Source organism: Musca domestica, unplaced genomic scaffold (assembly GCF_030504385.1).
Source record: "Musca domestica strain aabys unplaced genomic scaffold, Musca_domestica.polishedcontigs.V.1.1 210, whole genome shotgun sequence".
Lineage (NCBI taxonomy): Eukaryota > Metazoa > Arthropoda > Insecta > Diptera > Muscidae > Musca > Musca domestica.
Genome location: NW_026712259.1, coordinates 723,185 through 747,495, shown reverse-complemented (window position 1 = coordinate 747,495; position 24,311 = coordinate 723,185). Strand labels below are relative to the sequence as shown.

At 35.9% G+C, this 24,311-nt stretch overlaps 1 protein-coding gene and 2 pseudogenes across 1 annotated transcript; 2 read left to right on the top strand and 1 right to left on the bottom strand.

The window, feature by feature from the left end:
- The first annotated feature begins 4,666 nt into the window (after positions 1 to 4,666).
- On the top strand, positions 4,667 to 5,711 carry LOC131802529 (ribose-phosphate pyrophosphokinase 1-like; annotated as a pseudogene).
- Positions 5,712 to 9,946: 4,235 nt separating this feature from the next.
- On the top strand, positions 9,947 to 10,723 carry LOC131802528 (uncharacterized). Its single transcript, XM_059122860.1, has one exon. It carries the CDS (start codon positions 9,947 to 9,949, stop codon positions 10,721 to 10,723), a length of 777 nt encoding a protein of 258 aa, XP_058978843.1.
- A 5,075-nt stretch (positions 10,724 to 15,798) lies between these two features.
- LOC131802548 (ribose-phosphate pyrophosphokinase 1-like) lies at positions 15,799 to 17,227 on the bottom strand (annotated as a pseudogene).
- Positions 17,228 to 24,311: the final 7,084 nt, after the last annotated feature.

Here is a 24,311-nt window from a genome sequence, read left to right as displayed (position 1 = left end):
ACATTTTTCAACGGAATTGTCTGAAAATCCACACAAGTAGTTCCTTGTGGGTACTTTATACCTCGGCAGAGAATTATTTATATAGGTCCACGATATCGTATAGCCCCCATATAACGGTACCCCCGATATTTGGTATTTTGATGATTTTATCCACATTTTTCAACGGAATTATCTGAAAATCCACACAAGTAATTCCTTGTAAGTACTTTACCCCCTGAGAGGGAATTGTCCATACAGGTTCACGATATCGTATATCCCCCATATAACTGTACCCCCCGATATTCGGTATTTTGATAATGTTAGCCACATTTTTCAATGGAATTGTCTGAAATTCCACAAAAGGAATCCCTTGTGGGCATTTTACCCCCTAAAAAGAATTGTCTATATAGGTCCACGATATCGTATATCCCCCATATAACTGTACCCCCCGATATTCGGTATTTTCATGATGTTAGCCTCATTTTTCAATCGAATTGTCTTAAAATCCACACAAGTAGTTCCTTGTGAGTACTTTACCCCTGAGAGAGAATTGTCTATACAGGTCCACGATATCGTATATCCCCCATATAACGGTACCCCCGATATTCGGTATTTTGATGATTTTACCCACATTTTTCAACGGAATTGTCTGAAAATCCACACAAGGAGTTCCTTGTGGATACTTTATACCTCGGCAGAGAATTATCTATATCGGTTAACGATATTGTATATCCCCCATATAACGGTACCCCCCGATATTCGGTATTTTTATGATTTTACGCACATTTTTTATCGGAATTGTCTGAAAATCCACACAAGGAGTTCCTGGTGGGTAATTTATGCCTCGACAGAGAATTATCTATATAGGTGCACGATATCGTATAGCCCTTATATAACGGTACCCCCGATATTCGGTATTTTGATGTTTTTAGCCATATTTTTCAAGGGAATGGTCACAAGGGATTCTTTGTACACAAGGGGTTCTTTGTGAGCACTTTACCCCCCGACAGAGAATTCTCTAGCCCCCATATAACGGTACCCCGCGATATTCGGTATTTTGATGATTTTAGCCACATTTTCCAATCGTATTGTCTGAAAATCCACACACGGAGTTCTTTGTGAGCACTTTACTCCTGAAACGGAATTGTCTATATAGGTCCACAATATCGTATACCCCCCATATAACAGTACTCCCCTGTATTCGTTATTTTGATGATTTTACCCACATTTTTCAACGGAATTGTCTGATAATCCACACAAGGAGTTCTTTGTAAGTACTTTACTCCCTGAAAGAGAGTTGTCTATATAGGTCCACGATATCGTGTATCCCCCATATAACGGTACCCTCTGATATTCGGTATTTTGATAATTTCAGCCACATTTTTCAACGGAATTGTCTGAAATTCCACACAAGGTGTTCTTTGTGAGTACTTTACCCCCTGACAAAGAGTTCTCTATATAGGTTAATGATATCGTATAGCCCCCATATAGCGGTACCCCCGTTATTCGGTATTTTGATGATTTTAGCTATATATTCTAATGGTATTCCCTGAAAATCCACACAAGGATTTTTTGTGAGCACTTTAACCCCTGAAATGTATTTGTCTATATAGGTCCACAATATCGTATATCCCCCATATAACGGTACCCCCGACATTCGGGGTTTGATGATTTCAGCCACATTTCCTGTAAGCGGGAGAAGAGAGTACACGACCGTATCGTCTGGCTGTTGGTTCAATTCTAATTTTATTTTTAAAATATGTTCCTTACGTACTACTGAAACTAATCTAACTTAACCTAGTCGCAGCCACACAATTGTTCTTATCTATTATTAGATTTAAAAGAAACATTGCATGGGTGCTTGTCCCTTCATTCAAGTGGTCTTGGCTATCCACTGTACGCATCGATACTGTGTGTGTGGGTCATGACCTTTATTATCTTACACATTATCGTATGCGACAGCGCACAAGATCACTTAATTCTACACATGTGATATTTTATGACCGCTGGGAAACTGATAATTTGGAAATATTTATTTTTAATTGTTGGATTTTCCCAGCGCCTCAATCTCACTCAAAAGTATGTACAAAGTATTTTGTACATTCTCCCGGGCGGCTTAAATGTGTATATTTTTATAGTGGACTGTATTTTTTTTTTATAAAATGATTGGCACGAAATATTCAAATATAACAATATGAAATATAATCTATATATAAACATGTATATACTATGTAAAATAATATGAATGTCTCGTTAAGTAACCGCTTTCAGGAAACGACTCCATTTCTTTGCCCAGTCTCTCTTGTCGATACCGCCACCTTTATCTGCCGGCTTCATTGTCCATGCTGCCGATTTGATAGTCCATCGTTGCAGACTGTCATCATCACTGTAGAAAAGTATTGGCAATGGTTTTATGGTAAGTTTCGGTTTGTCGTCTTCTGTTTTAATGGCCATTGACGGTTTGCTATTGATTTCTTTCGGAACCGGAGCCAGAGAAATTTGTTCGGCTTTTCCCACTTCTTCGATGCGTTCTTTTCCGTTAGAATCGTTGTCGTAATAATTATATTCGCCGTAAATGTTGGGGCCTTTTGTGCATAACGGCTTTCCTTCTTTTGTCTCTTCTGCAACAAGATTATTTATTTCTTCTCTTACCAAATGTATATTTAGGTAGTCCCCATTATCAATCTTTTCGTTGTCATCGTAAAAATCCATTCGTTCTTCACCGAGTGCTTCATTGGTGGGGGCGGATTCGACCTCTGAATTTCCTCCATCATCTTGTTCCTCAAATTGAGGACTTGCCGGCGGGAAAAACTTCACAATATTACCTTCTAAGCAGCGAATCTGTTTTAGATTATCAGCATTAAGTCCCTCTCTTAAATTTGTCAGTTGTTTGGGCAGGTCATCTCTCTCAGCTTCGACGACTTGCCGCGCTCCTTCCAAACTAGCTAATTTTTCATTCATATTTTCTAACTTGGTTTCCAGATGTCGCACTTGACCTTTATGAACACGATATTTCTCTTCCAATTCTTCATCCTTGGCCCGCATGTTTTCTTCATGTTGGGCGAGCAGATATTTTTCGTGGGCCTTCGCATTTCTCAATATCCGTTCACTTTTTTCAACTTCGATTTTTATTTGAGAACGCAGTTTGATTACTTGCCCCTGCAGAGATTGTAAATTGTGTTCATAGGCTCGCATTTGTCCGTGCAAACCATCTTCCAATTCTCTGTCGTAATCTTCCTTTTTTTCTACGTAGTTTAATTGTCTGCTTTCTTCCAATTGTTCTTCCCAAGTTGAATAGTCACATTTTACGGAGAGCATCCATCCTAATGGAGGTTTCATCGACTCTTCGATTTCATCATCGATGTACATATCTGTGGATTTCCGACTCCGAGTTGTTAGAAGTTTCATTGCCGACAGTAAACACATATCCACCTCACATGGTAATGCATTCATATGGCTTGGAAGATATTTTTGGTATATCCTCAAGTACCGTCGTAACTGGTAAAATGTATTTTCTACCAGTACTTTCCATGCCTCGACGTGTTTCACTTTTTCAAAGGTTGACGTCGACGTTAACACCTCGAAATAGTCTGCCAAAGTGGTGACAGCTTCTTCTATGTCTTTGAACATTTTTGAATGAATTTAAAATTTTTTAGATGGGACTCTTTGTCCTCTTTTCAAAACTATGTATATATATTTTTTTTTATTTGGGACTTCTGTTGTCCTCTTTTCGTTTTATTTTTATTTTTGCCCCTATGGCTTTTTTTTGTTTTTGCCCCTATGGCTTTTTTTATTTTGCCCCTATGGCTTTTTTTTTTATTTTGCCCCTATGGCTTTTTTATTCAAATTAGTCCCTTCGGCTATTTCAAAATGCCCCTATGGTCTTATATTTAAAATGCCTTAACGGACTTTGTTTTTTGTAGAAATTCTCCTCTATTTCTGGAGAATATCTATTTCTGCTTGTAGTGAGTCTCTTACCACTGGTGGGGGAAAACTCCTACAATTTTTTTACGGCCGCTAGTTATTTCCACTTTATAAAAAAGTGAAGGCTCGATTGACCATATGTAAGCGGGAGAAGAGAGTACACGACCGTATCGTCTGGCTGTTGGTTCAATTCTAATTTTATTTTTAAAATATGTTCCTTACGTACTACTGAAACTAATCTAACTTAACCTAGTCGCAGCCACACAATTGTTCTTATCTATTATTAGATTTAAAAGAAACATTGCATGGGTGCTTGTCCCTTCATTCAAGTGGTCTTGGCTATCCACTGTACGCATCGATACTGTGTGTGTGGGTCATGACCTTTATTATCTTACACATTATCGTATGCGACAGCGCACAAGATCACTTAATTCTACACATGTGATATTTTATGACCGCTGGGAAACTGATAATTTGGAAATATTTATTTTTAATTGTTGGATTTTCCCAGCGCCTCAATCTCACTCAAAAGTATGTACAAAGTATTTTGTACATTTCCCAATGGAATTATCTGAAATGGAGTTCCTTGTGAGTACTTTACACCCAGACATAGATTTGTCTATATAGGTCCACAATAGCGTATATCCCCCATATATCGGCACCTTCCGATATTAGGTATTTTAAAGATTTTAACAGAATTTTCAATAGATTTTATTTTTTTGAATATTTTCTAATTCGTTCCAAATGGTCGAGGGTATTTAAAGTTCGGCCCGGCCGAACTTACTGCTTTTTTACTTGTTTAATTCTTATTTTGGTTTCATTGCGTAGGTATTTCGAGGGACTACAAACGGAATGACAAATATAATATAAAAAAGGGTGGTAGAAAGTTAAACAACACATTAAATTTATATAACTACCAATATTATTTTGAGTAATCTCTATCAGGATATAACCATGTCATTCCGTTTGTAGGTTCTTGAAATACCATTAAAAGACCTCACAGTTATCAGTTCAATCTGCTAATCCGATACGCGTAAAATCTGCAATTTGGAGAAACAAGAATGCCAAACATTAAAGTGTTTTCGGGTACACCACATCCAGATCTGGCTCAATGGATTGTCGACCGTTTGGGTATGGATTTGGGCAAAATGGTCACCAATAAATTCAGCAACTTGGAAACATGTATTGAAATTGGTGAGTCTGTGCACGGTGAAGATTTTATTCATTGTACAATCTGGTTCCGGTGAGGTTAATGACAACTTGATGGAATTGCTAATCATGAACAATGCTTGCAAGCTGTGATTCCTTGTTTCCCATATGCTCGCCAAGATAAGAAAGATATGAGTCGCGCCCCAATTTCCGCGAAATTGGTTGCAAATATTCTATCAGTGGCCGGAGCAGATCACATTATTACTATGGACTTGCATGCATCTCAAATTCAAGGTTTTGGTATTCCTGTGGACAATCTTTATGCTGAACCAGCCGTTCTAAAATGGATCAAAGAAAACATTACAGAATGGAAGAATTCCATTATTGTCTCACCTGATGCAGGTGGGGCTAAACGTGTGACGTCCATTGCTGATCGTTTGAACGTTGAATTCGCACTGATTCACAAAGAACGCAAGAAGGCCAATAAAGTTGCTTCGATGGTGCTTGTCGGTGATGTCAAAGATAAAATTGCTGTATTGGTCGATGATGTTGCCGATACATGCGGTATAATTGTTCATGCTGCCGATCACAATACTTTATACATAAATACTATTGTTCATACTACCCTTGTACAATCTTGTTTTTTCTTTACAAAATAATTTAAAAAAAATAAATTTTGGTTTTTCATTTGACATTGTCGTTAGACAATTATGCATTTCTTAAATGAAATATTTTATACCCTCCACCATACTATGGAGGGTATATTAACTTTGTCATTCCGTTTGTAACTCCTCGAAATACTTATGTCAAACCCAACAAAGTATATATATTCTTGATCAGCGTAAAATTCTAATACGATCTGGCGATGTCCGTCTGTCTGTTGTAATCACGCAATCTTTCGAACGAATTCGAAAAATATGATTTTTTATATATTAAATGAAATATAAATTCTAGATTACGATCTTTTTATTTTAATGGTTGTATTTACTTCATGGTGAGGGCATTAAAATTACCATATTTAGAATATTATTTCATTTAAGATTTAAGTAAAAAATGGAAATAGGATTTTATTTAATTTTATTTTCTAATGATAGACAACGAAAAAAATCTCTCTAAAATGCATCAACAAATAGAATTCGTAATTCGTTGGTTTTGTGTTGTGGGTAACAACAACACTGTTGTTTGTCAGTTTAGTATGTATGTATAGTAACATACATATTAATATTGTGGCCCTTTGTTTTGTTTACATTTTGTTTTGTGCGAATTTCATATTTCACGATTTGATCGTCGTTTATTTTGATGTTTTCCCCTTTTTGTAAGCTTTAAGAAGGGATTACAAAAAAGATTAGATTAGTTGATATATGACCGGCAAACATATTGAAGCGAAATAAACTTGTAATTAAATTCGAAACTTTTCTGTCATACATTTTGGCGACTTGACTGGACGATAGCTTTTAAAATTAAAAAAAATTAATTATAGAACAGTGTTGGCATGTTTGTTTGGGATACCGTAGTATTTTGTTGTTGCAAAAATCCTCTGGCTTAATCCCATTATTGTTGTTTTTATAAAACAACGTTTGTGTATTAGTGGAGAACGATGGTAATGCTTACCAGGGGGTAAGGCAGGGAATCGAGAGCGTAAGATCGTAAGCTCAATAGAAGAGGAACCAAAGAACTATATAAAACTAAAACTCTTTTGGAAAATCATTTAAATCTTACAACCGCACTTATAAACATTTACATCTTTCTCCACTAGTTATGTTTTCTTTTTACCTCAACGAAAACAAGTAAAAAACATTAAGTTCGGCCGGGCCAAACTTTTAATACCCTCCACCCTAGGGTAAAAGAACATTAGAAGAAATGTGGCAAAAAACATTAAAATGCCGAATATCGGGAGGTACCGTTATATAGGGGCTACACCAACACGTGCACCTATAATTACAATGTTTCGCCACACGAACTAGGACCCATTATGACCCACAAATACCAACTTTTACACAAATCAGTGAAAAAATGTGGCATAAATCATCAAAATACCGAATATCGGGAGGTACCGTTATATGGGGACTATACCAGAACGTGGACCTATACATGCAATGTTTTGCCACACGCTCAGGGACCCGTTGTGACCTACAAATACCAATTTTCAGACAAATCCGTGAAAAAATGTGGCATAAATCATCAAAATACCGATTATCGGTAGGTACCGTTATATGGGGGCTATACCAAAACGTGGACCTATACATGCAATGTTTTGCCACACGCTCAGGGACCCGTCATGACCTACAAATACCAATTTTCAGATAAATCCTTGAAAAAATGTGGCATAAATCATCAAAATACTGAATATCGGGAGGTACCGTTATATGGGGACTATACCAGAACGTGGACCGATATATCTCATTTTCAATACCAACCATCCTAGGGACAATACACACACTTGTGCCAAATTTCAAAGGTCTACGTCAAATAATGTGGGCTCTATCGTGATTTCAACAGACAGACAGACAGACAGACAGACAGACGGACATCGCTAAATCGTCTTAGAATTTTATGCTGATTATGAATATATATACTTTATGGGGTCTACGACGAATATTTAGAGGTGTTACAAACGGAATGACAAAGTTAATATACCCTCCTACCCATGGTGGAGGGTATAAAAACATAACCATATAAGTTGGTTTTGTCTGTTACAAGAAAAACTTTTTCGTCGACCGTGCCTTTGTCTATCAATAGAACAGTGTTGGCATGTTTGTTTGGGATACTGTAGTATTTTGTTGTTGCAAAAATCGTCAGGCTTAAACCTTAACAAGGCAAAACTTAAACCATTATTGTTGTTTTTATAAAACAACATTTATTTATTAGCTGTCCTATTGATAGACACTGGCACGGTCGACGAAAGGGTTTCTGTTGTAACAGACAAAACCAACTTACATGGTTAAGTTTTTTCGTTGAGGTAAAACGAAAACATAACAAATGGAGGAAGATGTAAATGTTTATAAGTGCGGTTGTAAGATTTAGAAGATTTTCCAAAAGAGTTTTAGTTTTATATAATTCTTTGGTACCTCTTCTATTGAGCTTACGATTTCGTCACTTGAGTAAAAAAGTTTTTTGTCATAGGAGTTATTTTAAAATAACTTCTTGGGAGATTTTCCCAGCCAAAAAACAAAGGAACTGATGAGGATTGGTGGCTCTTTCCGAAACCTAGGTATTCCCTGCCTTACCCCTTGGTAAACATTACCTTCGTTCACCACTAATAAACAAATGTTAATTTATAAAAACAACAATAATGGTATTAAGCCTGACGATATTTGCAACATAAATTAATTATTAAAAAAATTAATTAATCTTTAATATAAAGTAAACATTAGCATTTCACGTGCATATTTTTCGTTGTCATTCGTGTTGTTGCTATACACATTCGGTGTTGCAACACAAATAATACAAACTTCTTCGACTTTATTTAAAACTTTTCGTCAGTTAATTTTAATTGCTGCCGCCGTTGATAATAAAATAAACTGTTGTTCGAAAAGAATAAATATTATTCTTTAATACAGAAAGTGTTTTTTTTTTTTTGTCCTAGATAGAATTGGTGTTACGCAATCGCGATTCGGAACACATTCACAAACAAAAATATCGTAGTTCGTGGAAATATTAGAAAATACTCACCAATATACACATACAAGTATATTCTAATTGGTATTAGAAAATACAAAATATCAACTATATTGAGTTAAATTTGTGGTTTCATAAAGATTTGGCGCGCTTATTAAAAAATAAATAGTTCGATGAAGAAAAACATTTCTAACATACAAAAGAAAGTGTAACAAGTTAAAAAGCAGTAAGTTCGGGGTCTATACAACGTGGACATACATAGGCATTGTTTGTCATAAGCCATTACCATATTCAAATTCGAAACTTGAAATAAACGGTGAATAATGTAGCTAAAATCATCAAAATACCGAATATAGGGAGGTACCGTTATATGGGGGCTATACGAAGACCTGGACCCGCACAGACAATTTTCTGTCACAGACTGTAGTTCCCATAACGAACTTCAAATTCCAATTTTAAAACAATTCCGGTGAATAGTGTCGCTAAAATCATCAAAATACCGAATATAGGGAGGTACCGTTATATGGGGGCTATATGAATACGTGGACCTGCACAGACAATTTTCTGTCTTAAGGTGTAGTATCCATTTTGAACTTCAAATACCAAATTTGAAACAATTCTGGCAAATAATGTCGCTAAATTCATCAAAATACCGAATATCGGGAGGTACCGTTATATGGGGGCTATACGAAGACGTGGGCCTACACGGATAATTTTCCGTCTTAGGGTGTAGTATCCATTTTGAACTTCTAATACCAAAGTTGAAACAATTCCCGTGTATAATGTTGCTAAAATCATCAAAATACCGAATATAGGGAGGTACCGTTATATGGGGGCTATATGAAAACGTGGACCTACATGGCCCATTTACGAACTTAACCTGCCTACTGGAAAAATAAACATGTGTGCAAAATTTTAGCCACCTATCTCAATTCATTCGAAAGATAGCGTGATTACAACAGACGGACAGACAGACAGACAGACAGACGGACAGACAGACAGACAGACAGACGGACATCGCTAAATCGACTTAGAATTTTACGCTGATCAAGAATATATATACTTTGTTAGGTCTGATATGAGTATTTCAAGGAGTTACAAACGGAATGACAAAGTTAATATACCCTCCATAGTATGGTGGAGGGTATAAAAAGAAGGCTCGAAAATGGATTCAACCATTTTAGAATGTCGGCTCGAAATATTACAAGGTTATTTCAAACAGTTGTGCGATATACAAACGAAAATTTAATCAATTAATTCAAGTGACAATTCTCGAATGGAACTAGAAGAAGCATTTATAGTGGCAAAATCGAAAATCGTTAAATTGTTAAAGAAAAATCGTGGCTCGATATCTATGGAACCTAGTTTCATGAATGCTTCTATGACTAGTGGTTCTAGTTCTCGGTTGCCCTCGTTGAAGTTGCCCAAATTCGATGGAAAATACAGTGAATTTCAAAATTTCATATCTGCATTTAACAACATAGTGAATTATAACCCAACAATAAGTTTGATCGAAAAATTCAACTACTTACTGAACTGTCTCTCGGGTCCTGCGTTAGACGTAGTCGAACCATTTCAAGTATGTGAAGAAAACTATGAAAAGGCATTAACTAGACTGCAAGATCGCAACGATAACAAAGTGCTAATTTTCTTAGAACATATCGATTCATTGTTCAATGTGGCAAGAATGCAAAAAGGTGATAGTGTTTCGTTGCGTCATCTCATTGATACTGTTTCTGCAGTGCGTGGCTCATTATTGTCGCTCGGCTCCGAAACAGATGTTATAAATGCAATTTTATTGCATATGGTGTTATTGAAAGTGGATAGTGACACAAAAGAGAACTATGATGAGAAACAAGATTTAAAATCGTTGCCCTCATGGGATATGTGCTACGAACTTTTAAGTCGTCGTCGCCAGTTTCTCGAAAGTCATCGAAAAAGAACTGAAGTCTCAGAAAAAGTTGTTCCACATAAACCCAAACCAAATCCTAGATTCAATCGGTCGGCTCAAACGTTTGTCAAATCAAATTCGAAGTGTTCATATTGTAACTAAAGTAAACATAATCTCCCAACTTGCTTGCAAATATAGTCGTTTCGGAACGTTCTAATTTCGTAAAACGTAGTGGACATTGCATCAACTGCCTTCGAAAAGATCATATGGTGTAAGTCTCGGTGCAGAGTTTGTAACTCTGCGCATCATACAATTCTACATATATATATAGTATCCCAGAACAACAAAACACATCATCGTCATAGTAGCTCGCCTCAACCATCTACAAGCTCCAATCCAGTGTAATTCGCGGCTCGTTCGTTTAAAAGAGCAATAATTCCAACAGCTGTGATTCTCATGAAGGGCAATTGTGGTACATATCGACGGTAAGAGATCTGTTAGATTCTTGTACTGAACTAAATTTTACTCAGAAAAAACAACCAAGCTCATATTTCATCCATTCTCGCAAGAAATTTCGAGAACTGCAATTAAGTTTTCCATTGAAGCCACAATAAAATCTAGAAGTAACTCGTCCTCAAGTTTTGCAGTTTCTAAAACAATATCGTTTCGTCAACCCGGAGATTTGATCAATTCTTCGCATTGGAATATCCCGCAAAATATTGAATTGGCTGATCCACTGTTCTATAAGCCACAATGAATCGACGTGCTCCTCCCGATTTGTTCTTGGATGATAGAATCTCACTTGGAGACGGTCTTCTCTGTCTTACAAATACAGTCTTTGGTTGGATAGTTGGTGGTTCGTCGCCCAGTTGTCCCAATTCTTCGTTGATGACGTGTAACTTAACAGTAAATACACAAAAACAAAATATTGATGATTTTTTGAAACGATTCCACGTCTCTTACAACTTATACTGAAGAAGAACAAGCTTGCGAAGATCGTTTTGTTGCTCATAGTCTTTTTAATTCGGATGGAAGAGTAGTGGTTCGTCTCCCATTCAAGAAATCCCCTGAATGCCTTGGTAGTTCATTCGAAATGGCTCGTAGACGTTTTTTGTCGCTCGAAAGACGACTTAAACGTGACTCAACTTTAAAATCGATGTATTAAGAATTCATGCATGAGTATGTGTCGCTCGGACATATGTCGCCCTATACTAAATCGTTCGATCGTTCGATCGTTCGAATTACATAATACCACATCATTGTGTCCTCAAACCTCACAGTCTTACCACTAAACTTCGAGTAGTATTTGATGCATCAGCTCGTAGCTCTTCGAATCATTCATTGAATGATATATTGATGTTCGGTCCAACAATACAACATGATTTGATCACCACACTTGTCTCGTTTCGTTTGCACAAATACTCTCTCACTGCTGACATTTGGTCGACTTGATGAAAGTTATAAACTCATATTATGGAGGAATAATAAAAATTAGGTATTCCAATCGAGCACTGTTACTTATGGCTTATCGGCCGCCCCCTTTTTGGCAATTCGGAGTTTGTTTCTCATTGCAGATATATACAAAACATAACATCCTTGTGGTTCAGAGGTCTTACGACAAGATCTTTACGTCGATGACGTACTTACTGGCGTCGATAATATCGAAACTCTAGCCCTTAAGAGGTTCGAGTTAATTTAGATTCTCGAATTCCATGGTATCGAATTGGCCAAGTGGAATAGCAACCATACGTCGCTCACATCGAATGATGATACAGAAATCGTCATAAAAACATCACCAAAACCATGGGTATGTCGTGGAAACCTCAGCAAGATGCCTTCCTCTATCGCTTCGAGTTGCCCGATATCACAAATACTACTAAAAGATCAATTTTGTCACTCGTATCAAAGATCTACGATTTGCTTGGGCTTCTGCTGTCGCTTTTATTTTTCGTATTTCCAAAAGATAGATAGTTCTTTGAAGCCCATAGATGTCATCCATGTAGCTCCATCAGAACTATAAGATGTATTTGGAAGATTGTGTCTCTCATCCAGCAGTCTTGCTATGCCTCTGACATTCAGACACTCTCAATTGGCAACGTTGTACAACCATCTCTGCAAAAGCTGACATCATTTTTCCAAAAATTGAACATTGGCACTATAGAAATCAACATCTCACGAGTTGGCGAGTGATTAGCGAATGCCTCCATTCTTTTTGATGCTCGTTTTCCTGCCTTGTTGCCCAAAAACCATCGTTTCGTTAATATATATGTTGAACACTTGCATCGCACATATCTACATGCTGGGCCTAAAGTGCTGTTGGCCATATTGCGCCAGAAGATATGGATCGTAAACGCCAGAGAAGTTGTTCGGAAAGTAGTTCGAAATTGCGTCCACTGCTTTCACTACAAGCCAAAATTGTTGGGGCAAATTATGGGTAATTTGCCTATTGATCGTTTTCGAGCTCAACGTCCATTCCTAGTCACTGGAGTTGATTTTTGTGGTCCATTCATGACATCGTATCGAATTCGTGGAAAGTCAAAACATAAATCGCTGATTTTGTTTGCTTCAGTTCTAAAGCAACACATTTGGAACTTGTTTCGGATTTGTCAACAAACAACTTCATAATGTGTCTCTCTGTATTCCCCCAAAGCTCTTTTGCGACAACGCTACCAATTTCGTTGGAGCCCATAATCAGCTCAGAGAAATCAAAGAATCGTTTTACAAAGATGAAGTTGTCCAGAAGATGAAGTCTGTTTGCTGCCAAATGGGTCTTCAATTCAATTTCATACCCCCTCGTGCCCTACACTTCGGCGGATTGTAAGAGGCTGCCGTTAAACCGACAAAAACGTTGTTCATTAAAAATATTTCTGAGGCGTATCTCACATTTGAAGAGTTGCAAACACTCGTTGTTGAAATCGAAGCTATACTGATTTCTCGTCCAATAGCTCCCATGTCCGATGATCCTAATGATGGAGAAGCCTTAACCCCTGGCCACCTCTTAATTGGTTCCTCGATGGTGGCAATACCAGAACCAAATTTAGAAGTCACAAAACCATCTTTACTTACACGATGGCAAAAAATCTCATACTTAAAACTACAGTTTTGGAATATGAGGTCCAGAGATTACCTATTGTCGCTCCAACAACGCTCCAAGTGGTTAACCGAATCGAGAAATATCGTTGAAGGCCAACTCGTCGTCGTCCATGAAGACAACACACCCTCTCAACAGTGGCTCTTAGCGCGAATTACCAAATGTATTCCAGGTCGTGATGGCAAAGTACGAGTTGCGGAATTACAAACGAAGAATGGATCCAGTTGTCGGCCAATCCGTAAAATGGCTCCTTTACCACACCAAGATGTTTGAACCTTGACGCTTCAACGGGCGGAGGATGTTGGAGGAGAATAAATTCATGTATTTTGAGTGCTTTTCGTCGATTTGTTAATTTTAATTACTTCGTTAATTACTACTTGTGTTGGGTCGTTCATTTCATTGTATTGTTTAATTTAATATTAATTTTATATATTCTTATTTTTGTCGACCCACACTAATGTTCCATATTTCCTAAATTTATTCGTCACAACCTAATGTGTGTATTGTTATCGTTGTTTCGTTTTGTGTTATATGCGTCTCAACGAGAGACAATAACAACAATGCCAACAGTCGTTTAGGCATTTGTCTGTTATTCGTCTTCTTCGTTGGTTTTGTGTTGTGGGTAACAACAACAACACTGTTGTTTGTCAGTTTTGTATGTATGTATAGTAACATACATATTTATAACTGTGGCCCTTTGTTTTGTTTACATTTTGTTTTGTGCGAATTTCATATTTCACGATTAGTCGTCGTTTGTTTTGAAGTTTCAGATTTTGTTTTGTTCCCCCTTTTTTGTAGCCCTTAAGAAGGGATTAGAAAATAGATAGAGTAGAATTTAGTTGACATATGACCGGCAAACATATTGAAGCAAAATAAACTTGTAATTTCGGGTTAAAAATCGTTGTCCCAGGTCCGTCCCCCAAGAAAAAATAGTTTCCCGGAATCAGGGTAAAAATACTTACCTCTGGAAAAAATCGAAGGGTTTTTACTAAACTAGAGTTGCTCCAAAGTATCAGATTAAGCGAAGATTTGGTTTGCGCAGACGGTGAAATAAAAGTTTGCCCAAGTACCCGAAACCTTTTTGGGGTTTTGATCCAAAAACCCGGTACCATAAAATTCCCTTGGAGTTTTCTACAGCCTAGTGGGGGTTGAATGTTTGCAGCAAATTCAGATAAAGTGCTGACTTTGTGTAAATTAAAAATGGAAAATTGATCTGAAATATTTCTTTTATTGATACTTTTCCCAACAAAGACAAAAGTATTAAGGAAGATTTTTACTAAAAAAAGAAAAACAAAAAACGCAAACACATAATTTTCCTTTGCAATGAATTTTGAATTGTAATTAACTATATCACTTTTAAGCCTATGTAAATAGCTTACTATGATTTTGGAATAGAAAAAAAAAACATTTTCTGCCTAAAAGTAAATGTTATGTTTCTTTCATGAAGCAAATCAAAAAAGTCGGTAAAATTTTATTAATAAAAGTGCGAAATATTTTCAAAATTTTAGGCAACTTTGATACAAGTTTCTTTGAAGATCTTTTTTATTTGATTACTTATAGTGAAATCCGATGAAGGATATCATAATCGTAGACGTCATGCTTCTAAAATGATTCTTTGTAGGAGAATTTTGCGAAAATCACATGAAGTACTGCGAGTGGAAGTCGTCAAAATACAGAGTATAGTATTTATTGGATCTAATATAAGTACGTCGAAAAGTTACAAATGGAATGATACAACAACCAATTTTATTATTTGATGTTTTACATTATTAGGTGTTGCATCAGATGTTGAAGATGATGCAGATCAGATAATTAACTGTACTTTTTCAGGCCCTCTCAGAGCACGCAACGAAGACGGCGAAAAATTTGGCATTCTCCATTCTACAAAAAGCAGGCACATTTTTATTTACGAATTCTATTAGTTGACGCATTTTAGAGAGATTTTTTTTCGCTGTCTATAATAAGAAAATAAAATGAAATAAAATCCTTATACCATTTTTTACTTAAATTTATTATTTAATTTTAATACCTCCCCATGAAGTAGACAACCATTAAAATAAAAAGATCGTTATCAAGAATTTATATTCCATTTAATATATAAAAATATCATATTTTTTATAATTAAAAACATTTCATTTAAGAAATACATAATCGTCTAACGACAATGTCAAATGGGAAACCAAAATTTATTTTTGTTATTCTTTTAAAATTGTTGTATGAAGAAAAAAGAAGATTGTACAAAGATAGTATGAACAGTAGTATTTATGTATAAAGTATTATGATTAATATAAAAATTTAACATATTTATAAATATGGAACATTTGAGAAGGGATAAGAAACACTTTCGCCGTTATGTATTCCTCTAACGGCTTCCGCAAACATCATAGAGATATCAATGCACTGTATTTTGGGACAATCTCTATATGGCCACCCTGGGGAATAGTATTTGTAGCAATAGTATTTGTAGCAACCACGCTCAAAGCAGGCATTATTTATGCGAGAAATCGCTGTTCCAGCAGCATGATCGGCAGCATGAACAATTGTACCGCATGTATCGGCCATATCATCAACCAATACAGCAATTTTATCTTTGCAACTTCATTGGCCTTCTTGCGTTCTTTGTGAATCAGTATGAATTCAACGTTCAAACGATCAGCAATGGACGTCACACGATTAGCCCCACCAGCATCAGGTGAGACAATAATGGAATTCTTCCATTCTGTAATATTTTCTTTGATCCATTTTAGAACGGCTGGTTCAGCAAAAAGTTTGTCCACGGGAATATCAAAGAAACCTTGAATTTGAGATGCATGCAAGTCCATAGTAATAATGTGATCTGCTCCGGCCACTGATAGCATATTTGCAACCAATTTCGCTGAAATTGGGGCGCGACTCATTTCTTTCTTATCTTGGCGAGCATATGGGAAACAAGAAATCACAGCTGTTACACGGGATGCTGATGCGATCTTGCAGGCATTGATCATGATCAGTAATTCCATCAAGTTGTCATTAATCTCACCGGAACCAGATTGTACAATGTACACATCTTCACCGCGCTCAGACTCGCCAATTTCGACACAAGTTGCTGAATTTATTGGTGACCACTTTGCCCAAATCGATACGCAAACGGTCGACAATCCTTTGAGCCAGATGTGGATGCGAAGTACCCGAAAACACTTTAATGGTTGGCATTCTTGTTTCTCCAAATTGTAGATTTTGTGCGTAGCTAAGTGGCAGATTGAACTGAGAAATGTGAGGTCTTTTATTGATATTTCGAGGAACTACAAACGGAATGACATGGTTATAGCATGATGGAGGGTATTCGAAATAATATTGGTAGTTATATGAATTTAATGCGTTATTTAACTTTCCACCACCCTTTTTTATATTATAGGTTTCAAATCTATAAAGAAACATGAGCACGAAAACTGTGTGGTGAAAAACAACAGCGCATCTTTTGCTTAACCAATTTCAATGAGTGGTGAGTTAAAAAATGCGTTTAATTCATATTACTACCAATATTATTTCGAATATCCTATATCATGCTATAATCTTTGTCATTCCGTTTGTAGACACTCGAAATACCTATGCAATAAGGCCAAAATTACAATAAAAAATTAGTGTGAAACTCACACAAATTTACCTTTACAAGTGTTTATATTTCAGTTGTTTTTTGAAAATAGCTCCAATATGAGCAATTAAAAACGATAGTACAATCTTTGAAACTTTAGTAACTGGTAATCACTTGGGCTGAGAGTATGTTACATTCTAAACAAAATCGTTGTTATGCCTTATACGTTTTACGAAATCAATAAATAAAACAAATATTTGTTAAATCAAATATAATAAAAGCGAGATTTATTTTAAATAATTCATTATTTTTTGTGGAAATTTCAAATGAAAAATTGATCTGGAATATTTCTTTTTTGATACTTCTCCCAACAAAGACAAAAGTATTAAGGATTTTTACTGAAAAAAAAAAAAAAACAAAAAACGCAAACACATAATTTTTTCTTGCAATAAATTTTGAATTGTAATTAACAAAACAGTGTTGGCTTGTTTGTTCGGGATATCATTGTATTTTGTTGTTGCAAAATGGCCCTTTATTGTTGTTTTTATAAAAACGCAGTTTGTTTATTAGGGGAGAACGATATTTACCGATGATAGGCAGGGAATACCTAGTTTTTGGAAAGAGCCACCAATCCTCATCAGTTCCCTTGTTTTTTGTCTGTGATATTCTCCTCAGAAGTTATTTAAAAAATAACAGAATTTATTTAAAAAAATTCTATGAAAATTTTTTACCCAAGTGACAAGTGCGTAAGCCCAATAGAAGAGGAATTAAAGAATTACATTAAAGCAAAATTCTTTTGGTAAATCTTCTAAATCATACAACCGCATTTCTAAACATTTTCATCTTTCGCAACTTGTTATGCTTTCGTTTTATATGAACGAAGTAGCATAACCATGTAAATTGGTTTTGTCTGTTTTGTTTTTGCTCTTTCCAAAACCTAGGTATTCCCGTCATTGCCCCCTGGTAAACATTATCATCGTTTCCCGCTAATAAACAAACTTTGTTTTTATAAAAACATCAATAAATGGATTAAGCCTGACCATTTTGCAACAACAAAATACTATGGTATCCCGAACATCTTTTCCGTTAATTACAATTCAAAATTGATTGCAAGAAAAAATTATGCGTTTTCGTTTTTTGTTTTTTTCAGTAAAAATCCTTAATACTTTTGTCTTTGTTGGGAAAAATAAGAAGAAATATTCCATATCAATTTTTCATTTTTAATTTCCACAAAAATAATGAATTATTTAAAATAAATCTCTCTTTTATTATATTCGATTTAACAAATATTTGTCTTTCTTATTGGTTTCGTAAAACGTATAATGTTTAGTTTTGTAGAAACTGTACATGTTGTAAAAATAGTTTGTGTGTTGATTGTTCTTCTTTAAATTCCTATCTCATTTTTATTTGTCTTTCGAAGAATGTAAATTAGCTAAATAATGAAAACACTTAAGATGCATGTGTTTTTCAAATGCTATGTTGATGGTCTGTAATAAATAATGTAATAAATGTCACGGCCATAAATAAAATATAAGAAAGGGTCGATCACAAATTAGGTACGTTTCGTTTTCTCCCGCAACGTAAAGTGTGCGTTAAAGCACAGCGTGCATTAGTAAATAAAATGCATGTGTTAATGTATTAGATGTAAGCTTTAGTGTTAACAATGTGTTGTAAATAAATTGAGTTCCCATCCAACCACGGAACGAGAAACATCATTTCGCGGGGTTTTCTCTTTTGTTAGTTACATCGCTTGTGATGAGGTTAGGAGTCGACTTCATCATTTGGTGACCCCGACGTGATAGTATCTCGTGTAGTGATTCGACAGGCTATATTTTCTGTGCCCGAGAAAATATTAGATTATGCGAAATAAATAACGTGATAGGCGCACATTTTCGTAGTAGTGAAGTGTGATAGGCTTATTTGCTGTAGCGACGTAAAAGATGCACTGTTGAAGCAGATGGATTGCATAGACACCTTGGGTGTGTGCTATGCGACTAAAGATATCGAGAGAGTTCTAAACGGCATAGGTGTTTTTGTGCCCATAGAAATACCATGTTTAGATATCGATTATTTAGCTGAGGTGAACAGCTTAAGTTCATCGGAACAGTGTGGGAAAAATGTCTTACTATTCCATTCACAGCCGCCAGAAATTGGGACAACGGTTCAACTTATCGATGCTTTATTTTATTTTTGGGAGGAGATTGGAAAAGGTAATTTCTCAAGAATAGAAAAGATCGATAGAAAATTTCAAACATTATCGTCACAATACGTGCGGTATTTGGATGTAGTTGGAAACCAGGATGACTACACAAGTCATTACCATTTTCTTAGAATTTGTTACCGCATTGTGAGAAGTGGGAACATTTCAAAAATAGCACCTAAAAGGTGAACATGAAGAATCATGTTGATAACGTTTCAGGTAGTTTAGGGACTCAGAAAACAGTATTTGAGGATTTAGAAGCTATCGGAGGAAAAAATTAAAACGTTCGCGTTGATGCTCCACGAGTCGAAGAAAAAATAACGCGTAAAATTAAAAATGAAGGGCTGCCAACAAGGAATATGCTGAAACACAAAAATCTTCTATTTGCTGATCCTGACAAAGAAGAAAGTGAAATCCGTGCCAGGGATTGTATTGGCGATGGACATAAAGAGAAGATTGATAATTTCCGTCTGGAACGTGCGAAATGGTTCAGAAGGCGTGGTGAACATAACAACATGGCTATAAGTAAACGACGTATCCATGCAGAAGATATGCCATTGAATTATGGCATGGATTTAAAAATATCCCGGGTATCTGGTCATCGCTGGCGGAGAGATCCAGACTTTAAGTGGTTGGTGGATGTTATGGGTGCAATTACCTTGTTTCAAGTAGCATACTTCGGTGATTATGATTACGTTAGAAACTAATTTTAAAATAAGATATAACTTTAGCACAGTTTTATTCAATTCTTAATTAAACCATCTTAAACCACCTTAAACCATCGTTTCGTTAATATATATGTTGAACACTTGCATCGAACACATCTACATGCTGGGCCTAAAGTGCTGTTGGCCATATTGCGCCAGAAGATATGGATCGTAAACGCCAGAGAAGTTGTTCGGAAAGTAGTTCGAAATTGCGTTCACTGCTTTCATTACAAGCCAAAAATTGTTTGGGCAAATTATGGGTAATTTGCCTGTTGATCGTTTTTCGAGCTCAACGTCCATTCCTAGTCACTGGAGTTGATTTTTGTGGTCCATTCATGACATCGTGTCGAATTCGTGGAAAGTCACCCTACAAAACATACATCGCTGTTTTTGTTTGCTTCAGTTCTAAAGCAACACATTTGGAACTTGTTTCGGATTTGTCAACAAACAACTTCATAATGTGTCTCAAAAAGCTACCAATTTCGTTGGAGCCCATAATCAGCTCAGAGAAATCAAAGAATCATTTTACAAAGATGAAGTTGTCCAGAAGATGAAGTCTGTTTGCTGCCAAATGGGTCTTCAATTCAATTTCATACTCCCTCGTGCCCTACACTTCGGCAGACTGTAAGAGGCTGCCGTTAAACCGACAAAAACGTTGCTCATTAAAACATTTCTGAGGCGCATCTCACATTTGAAAAGTTGCAAACACTCGTTGTTGAAATCGAAGCTATACTGAACTTTCGTCCAATAGCTCCCATGTCCTTAACTCCTGGCTACCTCTTAATTGTTTCCTCGATGGTGGCAATACCAGAACCAAATTTAGAAGTCACTAAACCATCTCTACTTACACGATGGCAAAAAATCTCATACTTAAAACGACAGTTTTGGAATATGAGGTCCAGAGATTACCTATTGTCGCTCCAACAACGCTCCAAGTGGTTCACCGAATCGAGAAATATCGTTGAAGGCCAACTCGTCGTCGTCCATGAAGACAACACACCCTCTCAACAGTGGCTCTTAACGAGAATTACCAAATGTATTCCAGGTCGTGATGGCAAAGTACAAGTTGCGGAATTACAAACGGAGAATGGATCCAGTTGTCGGCCAATACGTAAAATGGCTCCTTTACCACACCAAGATGTTTGAACCTTGGCGCTTCAACGGGCGGAGGATGTTGGAGGAGAATAAATTCATGTATTTTATGTGCTTTTCGTCGATTTGTTAAGTTTAATTACTTCGAAGTGTTGTGTCGTTCATTTCATTGTATTGTTTAATTTAATATTAATTTTATATATTCTTATTTTTGTCGACCCACACTACCGTTCCATAATTTCTAAATTTATTCGTCACAACCTAATGTGTGTATTGTTATCGTTGTTTCGTTTTGTGTTATATGCGTCTCAAAGAGAGACAATAACAACAATGCCTACAGTCGTTTAGGCATTTGTCTGTTATTCGTCTTCTTCGTTGGTTTTGTGTTGTGGGTAACAACAACAACACTGTTGTTTGTCAGTTTTGTATGTATGTATAGTAACATACATATTTATAACTGTGGCCCTTTGTTTTGATTACATTTTGTTTTTTATGAATTTCATATTTCGCGATTTGTCGTCGTTTGTTTTGAAGTTTCAGATTTTGTTTTGTTCCCCCTTTTTTTGCAGCCCTTAAGAAGGGATTAGAAAATAGATAAGTTTAGTTGACATATGACCGGCAAACATATTGAAGGAAAATAAACTTGTAATTAAATTCGAAACCTATAGTGCGTTTTATTTATTAATTCGGGCGCAAAAATAAATAAAACCTTCTGTCATACAACCTTGATTCCGGAAAACTATTTTTTCTTGGAGGTCGATTTCGGGACCCCCGATTTTTGACCCGGTTATGAAAATACCTATCCAACAAGTGGTCACATTAAGTTTTCACGGTTTGGAATATATAGTCAAATTATTGATTTTTTGGACCCGGATTTTTTATAAAAACTCAAAAAGTCGAAAAAGGTCCCATTATAGGGGTCAACAAAGTTGATGCCAAATTATAGCTGACACTCTTACCTTTCCAAAATCCTACAATTTGTGCTAATACCTTTTTCGGGTCCAGAGATATGGGTATTTCCATTCGCATAACTCAATTCCAAAATGCTACAATTTGTGATAACACATTTTTCGGGTTCAGAGATATTCTCTTCTGGGTAAATTTAACAGTTGTTGTAAGTAGCCGGCCTTCGTCCGGGGCTCGAGATTTTCTTCTCTGGGTATGTGCCACACCGGCTAACGCGAACCAAAGTTTTCCAAATTTGATACTTTTTGTAAGTCGCGGCCATCGGCCGGGGCTTGAGGTTTTCTCCTCTGGGTATGTCCTACACCGGCTAACGCGAACTTGGACTTTCGGGTTAAAAATCGTGGTCCCAGGTCCGTCCCCAAGAAAAAAATAGTTTCCCGGAATCATGGCAAAAATACTTACCTCTGGAAAAAATCGAAGAGTTTTTACTAAACTAGAATTGCTCCAAAGTATCAGATTAAGGGAAGATTTGGTTTGCGCAGCCGGTGAAATAAAAGTTTGCCCAAGTACCCGAAACCTTTTTGGAGTTTTGATCCACAAACCCGGTACCATAAAATTCCCTAGGAGTTTTCACAGCCCACTGGGTGTTGAATGTTTGCAGCAAATTCAGATAAAGTGCTGACTTTGTGTAAATTAAAAAATGGAAAATTGATCGGAAATATTTCGTCTATTGATACTTTTCCCAACAAAGACAAAAGTATTAAGGAAGATTTTTACTGAAAAAAAAAAAACAAAAAAACGCATACACATAATTTTCCTTTGCAATGAATTTTGAATTGTAATTAACTATAGCACTTTTAAGCCTATGTAAATAGCTTACTATGATTTTAGAATAGAAAAATACATTTTCTGCCTAAAAGTAAATGTTATGTTCCTTTTTGATGAAATCAAAAAAGTAGGTAAAATTTTATTAATAAAAGTGCGAAATATTTTCAAGATTTTGGGCAACCTTGATACAAGTTTTTTTTGAAGATTACTTATAGTGAAATCTGATGAAGGATATCATAATCGCAGACGTCATGCTTGCGAAAATCACATGAAGTACTGCGAGTCGAAGTCGTCAAAATACAGAGTATAGTATTTATTGGATCTAATATAAGTACGTCGAAAAGTTACAAATGGAATGATAAAGTTAATACAACAACCAATTTATTATTTGATGTTCTACATTAGGTGTGTCTGGTTACCCTAAAATTTTTAACATTTGTTACAGATTGTTACTGGAAGTCGTCTGTTAACCCAAAAGTTCTGCAAAAGAGAGCGGTCGGAGAGAGAAATTTTGACAGTTCTTTCAGTGAGAGTTTGCAAATTCTTGCTGGACAAATTTCTTCTTGCAATCACTTGCAACTCTTCTTCTTCACATTCATCGGCATTCAATCAGATGTTTTCTATTGTTTGTTTATTTCTTTTTGTGCTTTCAATTTGAAAATATTTTTTTTTTTTTTTGGAATGGGCAAGTCTAATTGTTTTTTGAGATAAACTTTACAAAATGTGAAAAACGTAAATATTAATATGTAATAAGAAAATAAAGGCTATTTCCAACGTTTTTAGACAAACGCCATTAGAAACAAATTTAAAGGACTCCGGGAAACACTAAAATCTATCTTTCTTTTATTGCTCATATTTTTGTTTAATTGCTAATTTCTTTTTATTTAAAAAAAATTGTAAAATTGGTGGTGCTTCCTTTCTTTTTATTCTTATAATAGGGGACAAATTGGTTTGTTATGACAAATCAGCTGATTAGTTGCAAGCTTTTGCAGGAATACTGTCTGTTTACTTTTCCCGTTTTCCTTGCAACAGAGAATAAAACTACCTTACTCTCTCAGAAAGATTTTGCTGGACAATTCCTACAGGAAAAGTAACCAGACACACCTGTTATTAGGTGTTGCATCAGATGTTGAAAATACTTTTTTCAGGTTCTCTCAGAGCACGCAACGAAGACGGCGAAAAATTTTGGCATTCTCCATTCTACAAAAAGGACGCACATTTTTATTTACGAATTCTATTAGTTGACGCATTTTTGAGAGATTTTTTTTGTTGTCTATAATAAGAAAATAGAATGAAATAAAATCCTATTACCATGTTTTACTTAAATTGAAGTAGACAACCATTAAAATAAAAAG